This window comes from Zootermopsis nevadensis, unplaced genomic scaffold (assembly GCF_977971745.1).
Source record: "Zootermopsis nevadensis isolate Lab colony 2312 unplaced genomic scaffold, Znev_1.0 Znev_ptg000026l, whole genome shotgun sequence".
Lineage (NCBI taxonomy): Eukaryota > Metazoa > Arthropoda > Insecta > Blattodea > Termopsidae > Zootermopsis > Zootermopsis nevadensis.
This window is the reverse complement of record NW_028259158.1, coordinates 433,812-454,816: the sequence shown is the minus strand read 5'-3', so window position 1 is coordinate 454,816 and position 21,005 is coordinate 433,812. Positions and strand designations below refer to the sequence as shown.

The window sequence follows — 21,005 nt, the reverse complement described above, 5'->3', positions numbered from 1 at the left end:
TCCCGATCACTTTTCACTGAACAGTAGCTGAGGTCGGCAGCTGAATTACCAGTAACCAGTTTTCTGCTGTTATTTAAATAACAGGAACTGGTAACTGACATTAACAGTTATATCAGTAGCCATTTACATTTCACTGGTTAGTAGCTGCACTTTCCAATAACTGGTTATTTGCAGCAACTGTTTGAATTAGTGGAACTGATAACTGCCATGTCGCTGTTAGTGGAGATCCCGATCACTTTTCACTGCACAGTACCTGAGGTCGGCAAGCTGAATTACCAGTAACCAGTTTGCTGCTGTTATTTAAATAACAGGAACTGGTAACTGACATTAACAGTTATATCAGTAGCCATTTACATTTCACTGGTTAGTAGCTGCATTTTCCAATAACTGGTTATTTGCAGCAACTGTTTGAATTAGTGGAACTGATAACTGCCATGTCGCTGTTAGTGGAGATCCTGATCACGTTTCACTGAACAGTAGCTGAGGTCGGCAAGCTGAATTACCAGTAACCAGTTTCCTGCTGTTATTTAAATAACAGGAACTGGTAACTGACAATAACAGTTATATCAGTAGCCATTTACATTTCACTGGTTAGTAGCTGCACTTTCCAATAACTGGTTATTTGCAGCAACTGTTTGAATTAGTGGAACTGATAACTGCCATGTCGCTGTTAGTGGAGATCCTGATCACGTTTCACTGAACAGTAGCTGAGGTCGGCAAGCTGAATTACCAGCAACCAGTTTGCTGCTGTTATTTAAATAACAGGAACTGGTAACTGACATTAACAGTTATATCAGTAGCCATTTACATTTCACTGGTTAGTAGCTGCACTTTCCAATAACTGGTTATTTGCAGCAACTGTTTGAATTATTGGAACTGATAACTGCCATGTAGCTGTTAGTGGAGATACCGATCACGTTTCACTGAACAGTAGCTGAGGTCGGCAGCTGAATTACCAGTAACCAGTTTCCTGCTGTTATTTAAATAACAGGAACTGGTAACTGACATTAACAGTTATATCAGTAGCCATTTACATTTCACTGGTTAGTAGCTGCACTTTCCAATAACTGGTTATTTGTAGCAACTCTCTGAATTATCGGAACTGATAACTGCCATGTCGCTGTTAGTGGAGATCCCGATCACGTTTCACTGAACAGTAGCTGAGGTCGGCAGCTGAATTACCAGTAACCAGTTTCCTGCTGTTATTTAAATAACAGGAACTGGTAACTGACATTAACAGTTATATCAGTAACCATTTACATTTCACTGGTTAGTAGCTGCATCACGTCCTTTAACAGGCAGCCTGACGGATAATTAAATGTGAGACATTCTGGTCACTCCTGGGTTATTTTCTCTCTCGCTTTGTATTTGTACGTATGAATTCGTCAAGAACGTTAAAGTAGCTGTTATTTCTGTGCATTTATTTTTGGGGGTAGGGAGGCTTGAACTAGTTATGATGTTTGGTATTTTCTTTGAAGTATTAACTGGATTCTTAAATATCTACAAATCTACTTCCTGTTTCAGAGGGTTCGCTGAAAACTCACTAGGGTCAATTTGTTAACATTATTTTCCATGAATCGCAAGATCGTGGCCTAAGTCCCTTCGGTCCTGCCAAAGTTGGTCTACTTACATTTCGAAACGATTTCTCCGATTTTCATTTCAGGCTTTCTTTGTTGGCAAACATTTTTATGAAAATCTTATCCAGCTACGCCTAATAGTCGTCTCAAAATCACATATGCCAGCGCTCTTTCTCCGGAGAGTTACTTGAAATAAATTACCTTATTTTATTCAAGAGTATGCGACCGTTTTTAATAACCCTTAAGTCTCAGTGGTAATTATATGCACCATATACTTTAACGGTAAAAAAAATCTACATTTCCCCCACACAATGAATTTATGTGCTCAAAATAAACAACATTAACAAATGGATTGTTGCTATAAAGACGTTTTTATTTAGGTACTAACTGTATATTTAAATATTATTTAGAAGAACTGATAGACTAATCTAAAATGTCGTTCTAAGTAAATCGTTGTACACCACTGCACATTCCTGGTATTTGCTTGGAAGCACTCAGAAAAACCAGCTAATAATTAAAAAAAAACCCTCCGACAAACACGTTCTAGTCGCATTTCCACATTACCTGCAAAGTACAGAACACCTAAATAGATTGTCCACGCATTCATCTTTGTGTCTAGTCACCTCGATTTGACGTCTGCACATTTGCTTACAGAATACGAATTATCAGTAGACTGAAATATGCACGTAGCCTTCGGGCGGAGATTGTTAGAATTTGTGCCTCTGGAAGATGCCGATCGAAAGTCGAAAGTCATCCACAACTCCTCCGTACTTGTAATTATACGGGTTTCTGTGACGCCACGATGTACAACACACACAATCGCATTTATGGAGTAAACATTCGCTAACTTTGATTTTATGGTACAATCTTCTAAAACAAGAGACTAGCACAGAGCTACAATAAGCCTTAGACTCATCGTTGCCAGCTAAATATCCATATCTTTGTCATCCCAGTGCAGAAAAGCTGAAAGATCGAAGTTGTAATTCAATAGAAATTTCGTGGTTGTAAAATTTAATTTTATGTGCAATGCATGAACTGACAACATTACTTTCCGTAAATCATACCGCGGATTATTATTACTTGTGGTTTATTTAACGACGCTAATCGTAGCTCGAGATGCACAACATCGAATTATATTACGATTAATAAGCTGGAAGGAATTTGAGAGAAAACGGTCGTGGTCTAATTCAAGGAAAAATTACGGAACGCTCCTCGAAGGACTGTGGAAAACCACGAAAACCTATCAGGATTGTCGCTGTCCTATACAAACGAAAATGCTTTGTGATCAATGACGTAACTATTCGTTATAGGTTCAACTACTGTTAAATAAACACTCACTGCTGTTGCCTGGTATCCAGATATCACTTAAGAGACGCGTTATCGGCCGCACTGTTGACGATAAGGACATCTCTGAAAGAAACACAGAATAATACGAAGTGAGAAGAAAATTATTAGCATCCATTCCACAATACTTCGTCAGGGTATCTGCTCAGCATGATAAAGGAAAAACTCTGCATCGGGGGGGGGGGGGGGGGGGGGGGGGGGCATAAGCAAGCCATTTGTAGCGCAGACGAATTTATTTATGCGATAATTTACGTTCTACGAACCTACGCCAGTGAACTTGATCGTGTGTAATAGTTACAAAAGTACAGTCGAGCGGCGATATTTAACAGCTACGCGGCACCCACTGGAAAGAGACATATTCTTGGTACTTGCGATGGAATGAGGCGGCAGCGGAATTATACAGACGGAGGAACACCGAAATGATCAAAGAATAAACATGCCCCAGTGCCACCACAAGAACCACATGCACTGAAGATGACAGACTTTTCACATGAGCTTACTCCTTCCATCATCAGGGCGAGGAGGCATACACACGCTTCGTACGAGGTAACACGAAATGATAATTTTCAAACACATCACCCAGTAATTTAATGGGTTTTTTAATTGAAGCACTTCGATAATTCTTCAGGTTTCGTGGGCAGCCGTGTTTCAGGCGAGCCTTTTCATAAAATATCCACTTAAAATCACGGCTTTCTTTACTCTGGTAAGGATCCGACGACTGAACAACAAAAGGAGGGCCGCGAAATCCGTCTTATGATTCATCTACAGCTAATTCAAACACGTAGATCTATGGACCTCTTTTACACGTTTAATCGAGAAGCACGAACTATGAAAGGAATCGTAACCAGAACAAAGAAGTCATATAACGAGAGAACGAAATTAATGCTGTACAGTCAGACAGTAAGAAACACTTGTATGTAATAACCTGCCTTAACTGCTGATATAGCTGCAGGTCTGCTACAAAGCGAGCTGGGTGATCTTCAAGAATTAAAAGAAGGTAAAACTCTCGATTTATGTATTCTGTTATGATGTATCACTGCATAATTACGCACACTTGTTCACAATTTAAACACACGAGCACCACCACACAATCAGAAAGACTAGAGCTTCACAAGGACGACCCATCATGGCGGCTAGCAACTACAAACTGAAGCCGGCCAATCACGAGAGAGGAAGGAAAGCCACGCCCCTGTCAGGTAGTCTTGTCCCCGACACAGACTGCGTGTCACCAATACTCCGAACGCACATCCACATGATTTTATTACGTCTACCTTTTACTGTAATATTTAATCTAAACTTTAAGCATTCTAAAGATTCGAATTATAATTTGTATTTCCATCTGCGACTACTTGAGACTGTCCTGAGTTCGATGCTCGCCCATCTATCGCTTGCCACAACGAAAAACTGTTCCACGATCGTTTTTGCAAGGTCGGTGACGTTCCTGGGATCTCGGGCTAGACTTGAGGTCCCTGTCCTGGGTTCGATTCTCGCTTCAGTGATTCGGACCGCGTGCAACCACATTCATGTCTTAGGCCACTCCATCAATACGATTAAGCCAACTTAACAGTATTTAAAATCCCATTTAAGTACCCGTCACACAAAGAGACGACAGATATTTCGAAATCAAAAGCATCTGACGAAGGACAGTGTTGATAAAATTATTCCTTAAAGGCATTTAAATTCGGAGACCACCCGCAGTTCGGAATCTTCCATCTGAATTTCTCTCATTCAAAATGCAAAAGCAAATTACTTTATAGGAGTGTGAAACTTGGTATTTAACCCCTAAAGAAAAATAGATCTAGTGTGATTCTGAGTAAAGTACTTAGAGACGAGAGTTGACGAGGCATTACACATATTCCCAATCTTGTGAACAGTGGAGAAGTAGGCAAAAATGTCACGGGGTGCTAAATCCTCTAATGGAACCCTGCTTTGTAATTGTTTAATGGAGACACATTCTAATTCTTATCGTTTTGCCCCTCCCACCCAAATCCTATCCGTTTTCGACGACAACTGGTAAAGGACGTAAGTGAGCGAGGTCTGGGAAGAAATTTCCTGCATTAAATTGATTCGGCCAAGGAAAGGGGGGGGATACCAACGAAGTGAATCTTGCAACCGCTACTAGTTTGCAGGAGATGTTTACCTTTGCGGATGGAAATACAACATGTGTACAAGAAGCGAATCTGTAAGAGTGGAAACTCGTACCCGACTTAGATTAAAGACATCCGCCACGCATATATCGGTATTTTCTTTAATCTACTGCAGGCACGGATATACATTTTCCAGAGCTAAAACATAATACATCATCCATTCTAAGCTGGGGTACGTGAACTATCATCAGGGGGTATGACAAATATATTTCGCAAAACGGTCAAACAGATCAAAGTGGTGAGTTGTCATACACACATACGATCGTCTGTTCGTTACGTATGAAACAACTCGAGATTTTAATTTTATTCCATAATGGGAACTTTCACTACAATTAACTAACTAACCAACTCCCTGGTAGCAGAACCCGCAAGTTCAACGCCGACAAAACCTAAGCCCGCCACCGGCCACGATCCTGAACCAACTCCATCTATTTACCATCCTCACAGCCCTCCTACCTAAGATCAATCTTGATGTTATCCTCCCATCTCCTTCTCGGTTTTACCAGTGGTCGTTTTCCAGAGGGATTCCCTGCCAAAATCCTGTATGTACCCCTAGATTGCATCATCTTCACTCTGTTAGATGACCCGTACAATTCACGCAACTCATCGCTATGTAAAATTCTAAATTATCCACTTATTTAATCCCTTCTAGGTCCAAATATCCTACTAACTATAGAATACAATTTTGGTTAATATCGAAAAAGAGTAACGATCACTGTGCATGAATTCTTACATGCGTTTCTGGGTCAAAGTGATTTTGTGGGAAATTCTCCACGTTGCAATGGTCAGCGTGGTTATTTTGGCTACTTTTGTGAAGTACCAAAAGACAAATTGTCGCAGCTTAGTTTAGTTATGGGTATTTATAAATATGTTCTTTCGCTCACTAACCAATAAAAACGCACGGCAATACGCTATTTGCATTTTTATCTCAGAATAAAAGAAGTAGTTCCGAGTAGAATTCACAAAGTCTACTTTCCTATTCCTACAACTTTTAATGTCGTATTCACTGCACATAATGCAAGTTTACAATTAAACGGGGTTTTTACAGCACAAGACTCATTCATAATCTAGTGAGAATTTTTTTACTACATGCAACTGGAGTTAGTAGTGCAATTATTTCGTTTTTGTAAAAATGTATTACTTTAGTACAGATTCTACGTGTAATTTGTCGAGTATCACAAGTTTCGCATAGTCGCTATTACCCCATTAACTTATTTCGTAAATCATGTGCATATATGTTTATAAACTACCATGCAGCTATTTTACAATCTAAAAAAAACAATCACACCAATAGTTGAATTTTAAAAATATATTGCCACGTGGAACTACTGCGATACCTTCTCCTCGCATTCCACTTTTCGCTCAACTTCTGTAATCCGTTCAGCAACACGCGACGTCCATTTCCGAGATGGAAATCATTGACCGCAACCACAGACACAATATTTATCATTTCAACAACATTCAAATAACACTTTTGAATTCTATCTTATCTTCCTTTAAACTCTAACATACATGAACAAAGTGATTTTTACCCTATGTAATAGACAATCCACTTTTATATAATAAAACATTTAATCTGACGACAAATAATCCTGAATACGTCCTCTGTTCGGATATGCCCGACACAAAGTCCTCATGAGACTCGATGGTTATTCAAACCTTCGAAAGCTTCATTCCAGCAATATTTGTCAACTGAGGCTGACAACATCTAAAACAATCCGTTTCGTTAAAAGCCCAGGCCTGAAAAAGGAGGCAGTATGCTTCTCCGAAACGCTGCTAGCTACAAGAAGTCCACACAGCGTTACAAGCCAGAAGATCGACAAATATTTATCCAGCATTTCCGCTACCTGCCACTCTTGCGGTCCTATACGTTATGCGACGCCATGTCCGCTCATCAGCTATACATCTGACGCTCCTGCCCCTAAACCTCCCATGACCCCCAGAGATACAAGAAAACTCTGGACCAGCAGAGAGCAAAGGCGTGAAAGCATTCAATTAAAATCGTGTTCACAGAAAATGCATTATGCACGCGCGTTGAGCGTTTGTGTTTCATCACACACGCGAACTCGCTGTAGGGAGAGAAGAGAAAGATCCCATGAAAACATTCCTCTAATGACGGATTCCACTATTAACACATTTAAACAAAGTAATTAATGGGCTGGTAACTCACTACTTACAAATGCACACATCTAAGACCAAAAAACCTCCGGAAAGGAGTCGGCCAAGACCCACAACTGAGTTGTAGAACCAAGAAACAACAATTAATTATACATCCGAGGGACAATCCTGTATTTGAGTGATGTTAAGCCAAGCCCTTGTTTAAATGCGAAGAAAATAATTATGTGGGTGCTTTTTGGTAAGACCAGATCCTTTTGTTGCATATCTTTCAATTTCAAGTGACAGATGGTCTTAATTTAAGACACCAATGTCTCATTAAGTAAGGGTGTGAAATGTAAAGTCTCTCCGGCCCCAGTGGTAACCATAACTTCACATTGTACACCTCGTTATCACAAACAAGGCTCTGGTGACAGAATCATGGCAAGAAATCATTACAGATGGTCTGTGGAAAATGATAATAAAATTAAGTTAATGAAGTTTCCGACTTCGTTAATATGAATGATAAACATATTTTTTACAATCATAAGTCCCATCTGAGTGGCATTACGCTCATGAATCAATCACTCACGGCTAAAACGACATAAGACAGTGGGGACTATTTGGTATCATTTCTGATTCCAAAATAAAGCAATGGCTCAATTAGTCTAATTATCCCTGTCAATCAATTTGAAGGATACTCATAGTAAAAATGTGCAGAGGACACTTTCTGACGATCTTCTGCAAGTAAAGAAGACGATCATTCAGCTGTGCGTAATAGCAGATCCGCTGCCTTAATTCCCCGCGTCTTTCTATTTGTGCGGAGTACAAAAACATCTTGCCATGTTTTTACTATTCTGGCATTTGGTCAGTTATGATTTAATCAATATTTGCGAATGCATAAATTGTTCGGCGAACAAAAAAAAAAAAACTGGAGAAACACAGAAACTCCGTGTTGTCCCCAATCCGCAAGACAGCGTGATTTAACTGCAAGGATTCCGTGTACAGATTCTGTTACGTACTTTTACACTATGAACATTGAAAACCACTGCACAGCTGGGTCATAGGAACATTTAGTTCGGTATCTACATACCATGCGTATAGAGTACAAGCTTAAGTTTGTATTTTTATTATTTTGGTTTACCACACTTATTACTGACGTTATTTAGTAACGTATGGGACGCAGCAAAATTAATGTAAATGAAGCAGAGTGTGGTGGCCTATTTGAATCCTACTTCCTGTTATTAATCACAGTCGGGATTAGTGTACAGGTAGGATAATTCCTGTCTCTCACACACACACACACACACGACAGATACTGTCTAGCTCTTCCAGTTCTGAAGTTGTACGTCTGTTGACTTTTCGCTCTCTGTGGAGTCCAGTTAATTAAAAGCGGAAGACAGCCACGTGCAAACTCGTCGCCCTGAGAGCAACATATCTAGTCCACTACAGTTTCTCAGCAGCTTAATTCAGTTTCAGGAGCGTTGACTTCAGCGCGGATCGTAATCAAATCGCTCGGTCTGTCCGTCCATATGCATAAAACAATAACATAAAGCGGCTAAACGCAATTTCATAAAATTATATATCCGACAGTTTTACTGAAAGTCTTCGACACGTTCCGTTTCAAATTCGTCAGTAGAGAACACATTATATGAAGACCTATATGCGTTTCTGCCCTCGAATGTGAATGGGTCAGGAATCTCCAGGTCACCTTTGTTACCCCTACCATCGTTAAAGGTCAAATTATGGCGAAAAGTCAAGAACTGTTACGCTGTGTACATTTCCCAACTCTTTATTCTGCAGATTAACATCGTCGTATGTTTCCATAAGCAAACGAAGGCATTAAAATGTCTTTTACAGTTCACCTGATTCACAAACATTTGTCCTGGATAGTAATCACGTGCATAGCATCGCTCTCTGCTCAACGAATGGTAGGTACTTCCTACGCTGCTGAGAGGGATGGCCAGAGAAAAGCCGAAACAGCTGACGACTGCAGTCACAAGGAATTCTTTTCATTTTCTCCGCTTGGCGAGTTTCCTCAGACCTTCCTATTTCTTCTAGCCACTTCCTCTTCTACGTGACATCTCCATAGAACTATCGGCTACGTCGTTCCAAAACGGCAAGGAACACAAACACCCCCCCTCCTTCCCTCCCACCCCGAGTCTGATGTACGACCACACTCCGTCGTCTATGCATTTAATTTTCTAGCCTGAACTGGAGACGAAACGAGCGCAAAAAACAGGGACAAGCCAATAGTAAGTTCAAAAAACTAAGTTTACTGTTAGTTACTGTAACGCTCGTTAGACAAAATGAGACTATCATGAAGTCTAAAGAAACAAAGAAAAATTCTGACAAATGCGATCGAATCAGGGAATCCATAGTTTCGGGTCCGACGTGACTCGGTCCATCAAAATCTTAAATCATCTCAAGTAAATAATACATAAAATTGTTTCTTCAATGTATGAATCCAAACCACTGGCTTTACATCATGGTTTATTAAATTTATTACTTATTCTGTATTTCCAGATTTTGAATGAGTTAATTATTTATATTAATAACTATTTCATAAGCAATAATAATATTTTGTTCCAACGCGGAATCATCGATAATGCGGCAGTTTCCTCTGAACAGAATAAAATACAGCCAAATTCCCGAAGTTTCAAGAACGAAACTAAAATAAATAGCGGGTTTCCTGTCTGTCCGAACCACAAATTCCAGTCTGAACAACTCTTGGAACATAGTGGTTTTCACAAATGTCTCCAAGATCGTGGGGCGCATTGAATGCTTTTCTTGATATTCATCATTTTATGGATCCCGAAAATTCATTACGTCATCACAAGCGTCCATCAGTACACCCTGTCCAGGGACACTTAAATCCAGTCCACATTAATCTCATTTCTTTACTACCCTCTTTAATATTAACCTCTCATCAACGCCTTAGTGCCCCAAGTGGTCTGCTTCCTCAGATATTTTGATTAAAATGCATGCATTATGCATCTTCCCCCCCCCCAACCCGTTCCACATTTCCTACTCATCTTATACTCCTTGATTTGGTCGCTCCAATAATCCTTGCCGTACTCTGCAAATTAAGAAGTGTTTATTAGGCAATTTTCTGTGTCCTCCATTCCCGACCTTCCTAAAGTGTGTTCTATCCTTAAGGTGCGACGAAGTTTCAAGACGCAAATTTATAGAGTGTACATACACAATATTTGGGAGCCAAGGCAGCTCAGTCAGTATTGTCACTGACCACGGATTGGACGACCGGGGCTCGATCCCCGACTAGCGCATATCTTTCCTCTAGTCTCCGCGTCCAGACCGGCTCTGGGAGCCATCCAGAATCCTATCCAATGGATACCGGGATCCTTTCCCAGGGTAAAGCGCGGCCATGGCGTGATGCTGACCACTCACCCCATCTAGTGCCGAGGTCAAGAATGAGTAGGAGTTACACTTCCTCCCCTCCAAGCGCCTATATGGCGTGTAGCGGGATAGCTTCACTTTTTTACAGATTAATAATTACGTCTTCAGAAGATTTTTGGGAAGATAATGAGGATTCTGCACTGAACGCTATGAAGAATTAATCTGTTTAATGTAATTTTGATTTGTCACTACCGTTCCGAAACACAAACTTCTGCCACATTTTTAAATGGTTTAGGTAGGCCTTGGGCGAAATGGCTTTTTAGATAAAATTGACACTGAATTGCGAACTCTACTATAAATTAGTGAGAGTGTCCTTACAACATCGAAGGGAAAACAATGCTTTTAGAAGTCTTAACTACGATAATCATATGATATTTTTTTTCATTCCACTTCTTGATAACATCTTTCTTACTTTCTCATTTCTTCTAGTCTAGTTTGCTCCACCTCTTCCTTTTCTTTCTAGTTTATTTTATCTGTATTTTGCATGGTCCAATCTGCATTTCCACTACAGTATCTTCTGGTTTTCCCTTTACCAATATACGCACATCAGCTTAATTTAACCGATTCCCTGTTTGCTTTTCGATTCTTTTAATCTCTTCATTCCTTTTGACCCAAAGCTTCATCTGAATTACGGCTTCTCTGTGAATTAATATTTCCACTGCTGTTGCATGAAATAGCATCTCATTTCTCACTTGCTGGCATAACAGCACTGCGATGACCATCGTCTTCTTGTCATTTGTAAACCACTGAAACTGTTCTGTTACTAATTGTTCCAGAAACAACTGCAGGTCCAAGCTATAGCTGATTATAATAGTGCAGCGAATTTCAACTGAAATTCTACAAACGCAGCAGAGAGCTATAATTTCTACAGCCAGCGAGTACCAGACGTTCTATAGCTTCCCATGTAAGCTTTGCTACCAACGGATAGCCTGACCCCACGCGGTTTTATCCTTGCCCTCACAAACTCGTACAAATAATTCCAACGTACTCCCTCGATGGCTCTTTTTCTCACTGCAGTATATTGTTTCTCGTCGTCTTCCAGAAGTAAGGCTAAGCCAAACAGCCAACTTCCACTACCAACGACCTTTCTCGCTGTGAACTTTTCATTTTTATCTTTAAAGAAAAAAACATTTCTCACCTTTGACAATAACCACTACAAACTACCACAATGAAAACAACTAGGTCAGTCGTCCTGTGGTCAGCAATGCAAACCATAAGGCCTAAAATCCCTTAACAGCGTTACCATGGCAACGGTTATGATAATCTACGAATAACACACACAGAGTCAAAAACAACATCCCATATGGTCAAAAAGAAACCTTAACGACGTTACAGTGGTGACAAGCGTATTAATTTATGCACAAGACACACACATTCAAAAAAGTCACCGATGATTGACTATACTTAAACTCCCTTTTGTCTTTGTTTATAAATGAACCTTTCTTACTGGCATCTAATAAGAGTTTCTGTGTTTTTCTTAGCCCTGTGATATATAAGTTTTCGCCAAATAGTACTGCTGTTGCTGCTACTACCACTAATAACAATAATAATATGCGGAAAGCTCATGTGTGCCGACGAGTTCTAATGGCGCCTACCTCCTGATTTTCTTGGACTTTCCTAGCGGTGGAGTACAGCCTATTCTAAAGCGAAGTTAAAAACAACTATTCCTATTCTGAATCAGAAATAATAAGACTTAAGTAGTCTTATTATTTCACTTCAAATAGATTTTATGCTTATTTTATAATTTACATTATAAAGTATGAGCCGGGATAGCTCAGTCAGTATAGTGACTAGCTACGGGCGCCAAGCGCCTACATAGCACGTAGCGAGACAAACTTTGCTTTTACTTTTTTACATTATAAAGTACGCGAAGTGTTGGTAGGCCTATACAATCGAACATCTTCTTTCCTGCCTGAATAACCACCCCATCTATCGCCTATGGCTGCCATTTCATAGCACAGAGCTTGCTTGGTACATGAAACCTGAGGTCTTCAGGATGGTTACGTAACCGGACCTAGGATGCAGGTTTAATTAAGTCCTCTTTCTCATGTAAAAAGTGAAGGCAAAATGTTAAGTGTTGTTGGTTTAGAACGTTGGTAGCACTGAGCCGGTAGGTATGGAAACGTGATCCTGAGTTTTTCCACTCAATTTACACAGACGGATCTTGAGTTACACGTACCTTTGATGTGCCTGAGCGGAAACAAGATGAACACTTATCAGAACAAATACCTTCATTATATTTATTTGCTCAATTGCTTATGCATTTAGCTGTATAACTATTTATATATTCATTCCTTTATTTGCTTATGAACTTTTCTTGTTTTTGGCTTCTCACTTTATAATATTTGTCTGTTTATTTACTTTTTAGTTATTGTCTACTTAATGTATTAACTTACTTATTTGTTACCCTGTTTTGAGTACGTCAATGAAATTTGGTTTTGATAAAAAGTGGAGATTTTCTTTAGGAAATCCGAAAGAGTATCTCAACAAGGACAGTGATTCCAGTGGTTTTCTCGGTTGGAAAACAAACTCGGATCTCAAATATAAGCTGCATGGAATGTTGAAGGTTTTCTAAGGTTTCGTCTAACATTGAAGTTGCCGTCTTCAGGGTGAATGTGTATTTGCAGATTACGAAGATCAGACAGAGGCAGGTTAATGTGATTTGAAGTATGCTTGGACGACCAGAGGAGCAGGGTTCTTTCCAATATAAAGCGATCACGTGGCAGATAAAAACATTTAGCTCCCTGTACGTTTAATTCAGCAATGGATTTCGTTACTTTTCAGGATCGATTAGTAACATCGACGGGGCAGAATATCACTGCAACAAGATTCAAATCCGCAAAGTGATATCTGGAGTGGTGGGTGCTGCCTCTAGCGTCACTTCAATCCAAGTTGCGAACTTGCTGCGTCTTTTCAGGATACCACAGGTAAGTGATGATCCGTCTTCCCATTTTCGCATATGATCATGTTCACCCTACTTTATAATACTTATAAAGGTGTCGTTACTAACTTCTGTTCAGGCAATTTTCTGCCCAAACTATGAAAAACACTTTCCTGACCACAAATCCTCACTTTTATTATTATTACCATTACCATCCTAAATTTGTTCTGTCTTCATGAACATAGAATGATTGATCTTTAAGTGATCCCTGCAGAAAATTTATAAATGAATTAATAACGCAAATGGTCTTCTCTGTCGTTATATTCTATTTTCTAAGCTCCTGAAAAGATTTAGATTAAATTTGGTGTTTGGAAGCTTGAATTACAATTTGCTGTTTACGCTAAGAATGCGTAGAAACGTAAGATATAAGTTTATAAATTACCACGCGTGGATGTAAATAAAACACCTTCTGCAACATAGAATTCTGCATTTTAACATATCATGAATCGTGTTTCTTTTTTCTTATGAAGTTACACAAAGGAACAGGCCCCAACAGGTGATAGGAAATTCAATTACTCTGTGTAAAAAAGAAAGCTTATATCCACTTCTCTGTAGACAATTTTGTTCATATCGCAATAGGCGCTTCGTGTTTCACGTGGGTGGAAGCTACTTTGCATGTGATTTGAAATTGTTCAGTGACGCTTAGGTATGAGAACAGGGAGCTGGAGAGAATATGGATCTGAGAGAGATGAAGTGAGCGGAGGCTGGAAAGAAATTCAGTGGTGAGGAACTGCACAAATTATGATCCTCACAATTCTGAATGGATTATATCTGTTTCGGAACTTGTGTGTAGATGAGAGGATGTTAATAAAACGGATTTCAGATAAATAGAGCGTGAAGATATATGCTTGATTCAACCAGTTTTAGTGAAAATAGTAATGAGTCATTAGGTTTTGTAAAAATAGGGATTTTTTTCAGCTGAGGAACTATCATATTTTAATAAAACGTCTCGGATCTCGAGTTTTGTGCCTATTCTTATTAATATTTTACTACCGCCTTCTAATACCCAAAAAAGTGAGTTCTGGGGTCGTGAAACTGTGTTAAGAATGCAGTAATTGAAGGATGTTAACAGACTATGTATTAGTTACAGTGGAAGTAATTAAATTCACACTAAAATCTCATAATTAGATTTGGTTAGACAGAGAATAGCATATTTGAAGAGATCACAGAAAGTTTTAGGATGAGATTCTTCATTAACTGTAGTGTTTGATCGTGTTAAACTCTCGTAGCTTGATGTGGAGTGTCGTTCCGTAAAGTGACAGTGTAATATAACAAGTCCTTCAGCAGCAGCCTGTGATTCAAGTAGGAATGTGTAAACCATCTCTCACGTCCACAACAACGCTATATAACTTGCGCAGCCAGTTAACATAGAAGTTGTAAATAACCCTGTTCCATTAACTGCTTTTCTCAAGTTGGTCCTTTATAATCTGCAGTTTTAACTACACGTGCCGCCTGAGTTCACAGTCATTGACATCGCATCCTGTATCAGTGTGTTTTGTGTGATTGTAAACAGCTGTTATTCCCCTAAACGCCATTAACCAGTTGACTTTTTTAAACAGACGAATTGTGTTTTATTTGTATTATAAGGACCGAATACTCAATATGATTGAACGAGATTCGGCTTCAGATGGTAAATATGCATAACAATTAATAAACACATAAACTAACTAACTAACTAGATGGCTTACCGAACCCGAAGGTTCATCACCGAATTAACCAAAGCCCTCCACCGGACCCAGTCCTGAGCCAACAAAATCCAGTCTCCTTCAACTCCTATCACCCACAGATCCCGCCTGAGATTATCCTCCCATCTACGTCTAGGTCTCCCCAGCGGTCTCTTCCCCTCAGGCTTCCCAACCAATACCCGGTGCACACCTCTTGCCCCATCCATGCGCGCTACATGCCCAGCCCATCTCATTCTTAATCACCCTGACAATACTGGGGGAGCAGTACAGATTTTTAAGCTCGTCATTATGCATTAAACACATAGGCCATTAAAAATTAATTATCCGTAAATTAGATGTTTAGAAAATATGTGTGCTCTGTTTCACGCCCACTATGACTGAAAACTACATTAATTCATTCGCATACCTTCTTCCTTTGAGCTGTGCGGTAAAGATCCTATTAATGAAGTTCGCTAAATTCGAATTTAGCGTAACTGTATCTGCTTTAATTAATGCCAATCCTATGGGAACGGCGGTGAGAATGATTTCATTCCCGTACATAATAAATCTCCTTATCGCGGCCCTAATAAACCCTATGTGTAGCGTACAGATAATCCAATATGGCTGCAGTACTGTTCACTAATAAAAGTGGCAGATATTTGTGGCCATTTAGTTCTGCCGCAGTGTTAGCACAATGTTATAATTGTACGTGGTTGTAATTAATATTCTGATCAGTCTCTAATGAGACTCGAACTGTAAATCTGTGACGGTGAGTTATTTGCGACGGGCAAAAGGTTTTCCTTCTTCGTTATTAAAAAATGTAAATAGTGTGTAACATAAAATATGTAGCATATTGTCGAATCTTACGTTTTAGCCTTAAATGCATGATAATTAGTTGTAGCTATGATTTGAGACAGCTACAGGTCACGCCATAAGTATGGACGTTTTAATACTTGACGGTCCATATCTTTTTATCATGTGACTACTCAGAATTTGGCAGAATGTGTTGAATATGTCAAAAGATTGCAGCAGGGAGATTTCGAAAAAAAAAACTCAATGACCGGATTATGGAGGAAGTAATTTAAATTTGTCTGACGACACAATTTCCAACAGATAAGAGGATGAGAATAAAAATAAAATTTAAAAATCCTTTAAGAGAAGTATGAGTCATCACCTACATAAAGATATTATGTTGTTTATTAATATTACGTTAATTATTTTGCTTTCGTACTACCATAATTTTTAGAATGTACCTTGGCCGTGAAGATTTAACAATAACACGGCTCGACCCAAGACCCAGTCATTGTGGCGATGGCTATGGTTAATTACTTACATACATACATTGTTATTTATTTCAAAATAATACGTATTAATACATAATAAATTAAAATATTACAAACGAGGCTTAGTGTCTTAGGTTATAATTTAATTGAAATCTCATACGTCGAATATGGAATTAATAGAGCAGTGTAACAAGTGGTTCTGGAGCAAAGGTTATAGCACTGAATCATAGAAACAAAGGACAGTTTTCCATTAACAAAATCTCACGTATAAATTCGATGGAAGAGCATGGAGATCAGGTGGAAACATGCTCCATTTCCTGTGGCATTTTCATACTAATGTAGGAGGAAATCCTCGAGCAATGCCTCTGTGGAACACGTGTCATTTGAACTACGGTGTAATAAAATGTTCCGAAGGGGAAACATGTAGTTAAATTGCGCTGGCCTGTGTGTTTGGTCAGCCGTAGAAATTTATTTTTGTAATGGCACGAATAAGCAAGTGCTATTTGACCTGAAGAGTTGACATTATTAATTGTACTTTGCTAATGAACATTTCACAGCACGTGCTTGCTTATAATTAAAAAGAGAGTTGATTGAATGACGGGCACAGATGCAGTAAATTTTATGTCCAACTTGCAGAAATAATATTTTTTAGGAGTTGACTCAAAATTGTTTTATATTTTCTGTCTGTTTTAGGAAGACATCGCAAGCTATGATTTTTATAGGGTTCTTAAAATATTTCTCAGCTATTTATTACGAATTTGGGCGATGCTAAACACGTTAACGGAGAAAGGAAGTTTTGTTGGACACCCTCCGGATTTATTGTCATCAGTTACAGCCACGCAAAGTTTGAGTCTTTGCTAACAAACAAACCGAGGCGTGAAATTGTAGTGTTTTTTTTTGCAACACTGCAATTATGTACAAATTTGAAACAGTATCCATCAGTGCTACCAACACAGACCTACCGTTCGTTGCTTGTTAACATTTAAAACAGGCCTGCCCAACATTTTTTGTTATGCTGGCAACACGAAGTTCAATGCATAAAATGTGGACCGCATAGTATAATGATATATACACTTTATTTACGTATTTTTCTATATATTATATACAATAAAATATACTGATAATAATGTGAAAAATTTGTGAAAAATGCAATTCATAATCTATGGTAGGGTGTATTTATTTTTAGCACATTTTAAAAAATTAATTCTTTATGTAATGTATGTCTCCATAAATAAGAAACTCGTAACCTTTTCAAAATATTAGTGCATTAATTTTAACTTGGGTGTGATCTTTTGCACAATAAGACCGGCAAAGAAAATATCGGAAAGGAGCCGCTGCTGGAGCCCGCACATCTGCAGGTCTTTAACTAGAAAACATCCCCATAAGAATACACGTCGGCAAGTTATTTTTATCCCGACAAAGACCAAACGCTAAAAATAAGGGTTTATCATAGGGTCACTTGGGAATTTGTAAGTGGTGGTAAGTTTTCTTTCGTAGTTTGCCTGGAAAGGGGTGGAATTGCTTCGGCGTTTTGTCGGAAAGGGTTGAAAGACGTTTTCTTATTTCAAATGTCTCCGCGGACAACATGTTTCCCGCGAGCTACAGGTTGGGGTTGCCTGATTTAGAGGACGCTAGAATGGCACGTGCGATGTGGATAGTTGTTGCTTATGCAAACGCGTGTCATTTGTTATCTCACAGCTCTTTGCTGGCTCAGTTTCAAATTTCTAAGTTAAAATATGGCCCTGAAGGAAATCAACAAAGTTTGAAGTAAATTATCTTTACGCTTCCAACTGGAAACAGAACGATTCTCAGCAGTTTCGTAGGTCACTGTTGCAGAAATGCCACCCGAGAGAACTGTCACTCTTTTTCGATCTGTGGTTATTGTCGTCGAACATTGTTACAACAGTGACAACCGCTCCTATGGTTTGTATTATTATAGTGTGTTGCAAAAATGGAATCGAAAATTCCACAAGATGTTTTTCGCTGACGCTACAGCGTGATGAAAGAAACCTAAAAGAGTTCGGTTTTAAAGTGAAACGTCAGTGCTGGCCCTCAAATCTGGCTGCAGGGGAAGGCTGGTTAACCTAATACGTGCTCGAAATTATCAAAATAATATATAGATTGTAAAGGTGTTCGAATTTTCAGAATACTTGTCGCCAGACTGAAGGGGGATTTATAGATAATCCGGTTTGTGCCTTGTGGCAATAAAATAGCTGGTTATAGTTATAGTTATAGTCGTAATATTTGATGACGATTCCGTGATAACTCTGTCGATCAGACACATTAATTGCTCGTGTACAGGGTGGCCAATCTAGTGGACGTTGTCAGCACGAGGCAGTTAAGTGAAACGCCATAGGCTATGCTTCAAATTGGGTTTATCTGTCATCGACATGAAAAGGGGTGGACATTTAGGATGCATGTGTTTTCAAAATTCATTCTTTGTCAATTTACATGTTTAATTGCCGTTTTTAACCGCGGTACTAAATAGAGGCGAATTGTTATCTTTATGCCCCTGTTGCCTTATTCCCTACGAAGTAACCTAACCTAACATAGCGGATAAGAGGCATTGTAGACCCCAGAACAAGTCTGGAGCGTATAAAGAAGAAAAAGAAACTCAACTAAATAATAATTTAAATTCTTATCTAGAAGAAAACACAACGGTTCTCCATTACGAAAATCAATAGCTTAGAAGATTTCTGTCTTCTGGGTTATGGCGTCGTGTAGTCTCGTAGATTTCCACCAACGTTTCAGAGGTCAAACTGCCTCCGTCATCAGGGCCAGTATGACCTCTGAAACGGTGGAACTCTACCAGACTACAAGACGCGTTAACCCAGAAGATAGCAATATTCAGTCTCACCGCTGTGAAAACCTCAAATCCTACATGAATAGGTTAGTACTTATTAGGACAAAATGTAGCATTACTGATTATTAAAGCAAGTGGCTCACGTGGTTGCCACTTGCTTTGACGGGACAAAGCATGTCATATATATGCAAATCGGAAATACGAAATTTTAATTGGTTGCTAAGCTGTAACTAATTCTCTGGTTACTGGTCCTTTATGGTTAGGTGCCACCAACGCAGAGCAGCGCAGTGTCTGGCCGATTCTGTATTTAATAGAGCAGTTTAGTGTAGTGGTAACACTGTGAAGGCTATCCACAGAAACGATTCGTAAATTTTCTTTCTAACTCCAAAAAATCTCAGGATTGTATTTGCATCCAAGCAAAGAACGCAACAAATGGCATGAATAAAAAAGAGTTGACCGTTCCGAGATGTTCGGCATTCAATGAGAACTTAGTTAAGATTGATTTAGTTCTAGATTATTTAACTAATATACGTAAGTTTGTGATCATCTCGCCATCTGCTTTAAGTATCAGAATCTCTCTGTTGTATCCTGTTTTCGGATGTAGATACAATTCAATCATGAATGGTGAATAGGTAAGGATTTGAAAGAATGCTGTCGCGTCGTACCTTAATCCTTTGAAGCCGAAGCTCGTCTTCATAATGTTTACGAATCCAGACCGTACCGCGAAGAAAACACTTCACCTCACCATTACGAAAATCAGCTGGTTAACCCTTTGAAGCCGAAGCTCGTCTTCATAATATTTACGAATCCAGACCGTACCGCGAAGAAAACACTTCACTTAACCATTAGAAGTCGAATCAGGCGCTACCACATAAGATTTAACAAAAGAACATCCTGGTCAAAGCCTTACTTTCTCATCTTTACTTGGAGAAGCTGTGGATAACCACGAATTAGGGTTGTCGGCATTTCGCGTAACCTGGTCGATCCTAAACTTTTTTTATATCTCACGAAAACAGTTCCTCGCCTTCACTGCTTATTTCGTGGTATTCTCGATATGTACATAGATGTGTTTGTGTCTGTGTGTTTGCCTGCGAAAGTTTGACGGTGTTGCTTATTACGAAATGATACTCGTTAGGAGTGGTTTGAAAACCTATTCGATCGTTGGACGTGCAAAATGAACTTCAGAGGACCATAGCGAGCTACTGCGCGTAAATAACAGTTTATGCACGTGTATACATTAAGCGCAGATTTGAAACATAACGCTGTTTACATTCGTCTATCGTAAATACAAACGATTTGTCTCTGTTTGAAAAACCCCATTCGATTCAGCGCCTGACGTGTAGTTTATTCGATGACGGGTGTTAATGTTCTGTCGACAAAGGCTTTCCGGATTCAGACAGCTAACTGCTCCCATTTCCTAGTTTATTCCTTAGTTCTTATGGTAAGTGCTAGGTGGCGTAGGTAACTTTAGCGAGATATTTATTGACTTTCGTGTCAAAGTTCTTTTTTTTACTGGTTTGATTTCACATCTTTTTAGTCTCATTCGTAACCGTCGTGCAGCGCCTATAAAATCTACTGTCCCTCCATCTGTCAGTAAACAAATTATTTATTTCATATTTCATTTAGATTTAACAATGCAAACGACTACTTTACGTATAATCATAGATCACTGATCCGGTGGGACATGTTATTACTTTCTACCGCCAGGATATTTAGTTTTTATTATTTATGTAGC

General features: G+C 39.1%; 1 protein-coding gene across 1 annotated transcript in view; it reads left to right on the top strand.

Moving 5' to 3' along the window:
* The first annotated feature begins 13,004 nt into the window (after positions 1–13,004).
* Positions 13,005–21,005, top strand: part of LOC147872527 (uncharacterized) — a 98,648-nt gene continuing 90,647 nt past the window's right edge. The window contains exons 1-2 of the mRNA XM_087356268.1: positions 13,005–13,095; positions 13,364–13,506. Coding sequence (XP_087212394.1) covers positions 13,005–13,095; positions 13,364–13,506 — 234 coding nt within the window. The remainder of the gene's footprint in view (positions 13,096–13,363; positions 13,507–21,005) is intronic.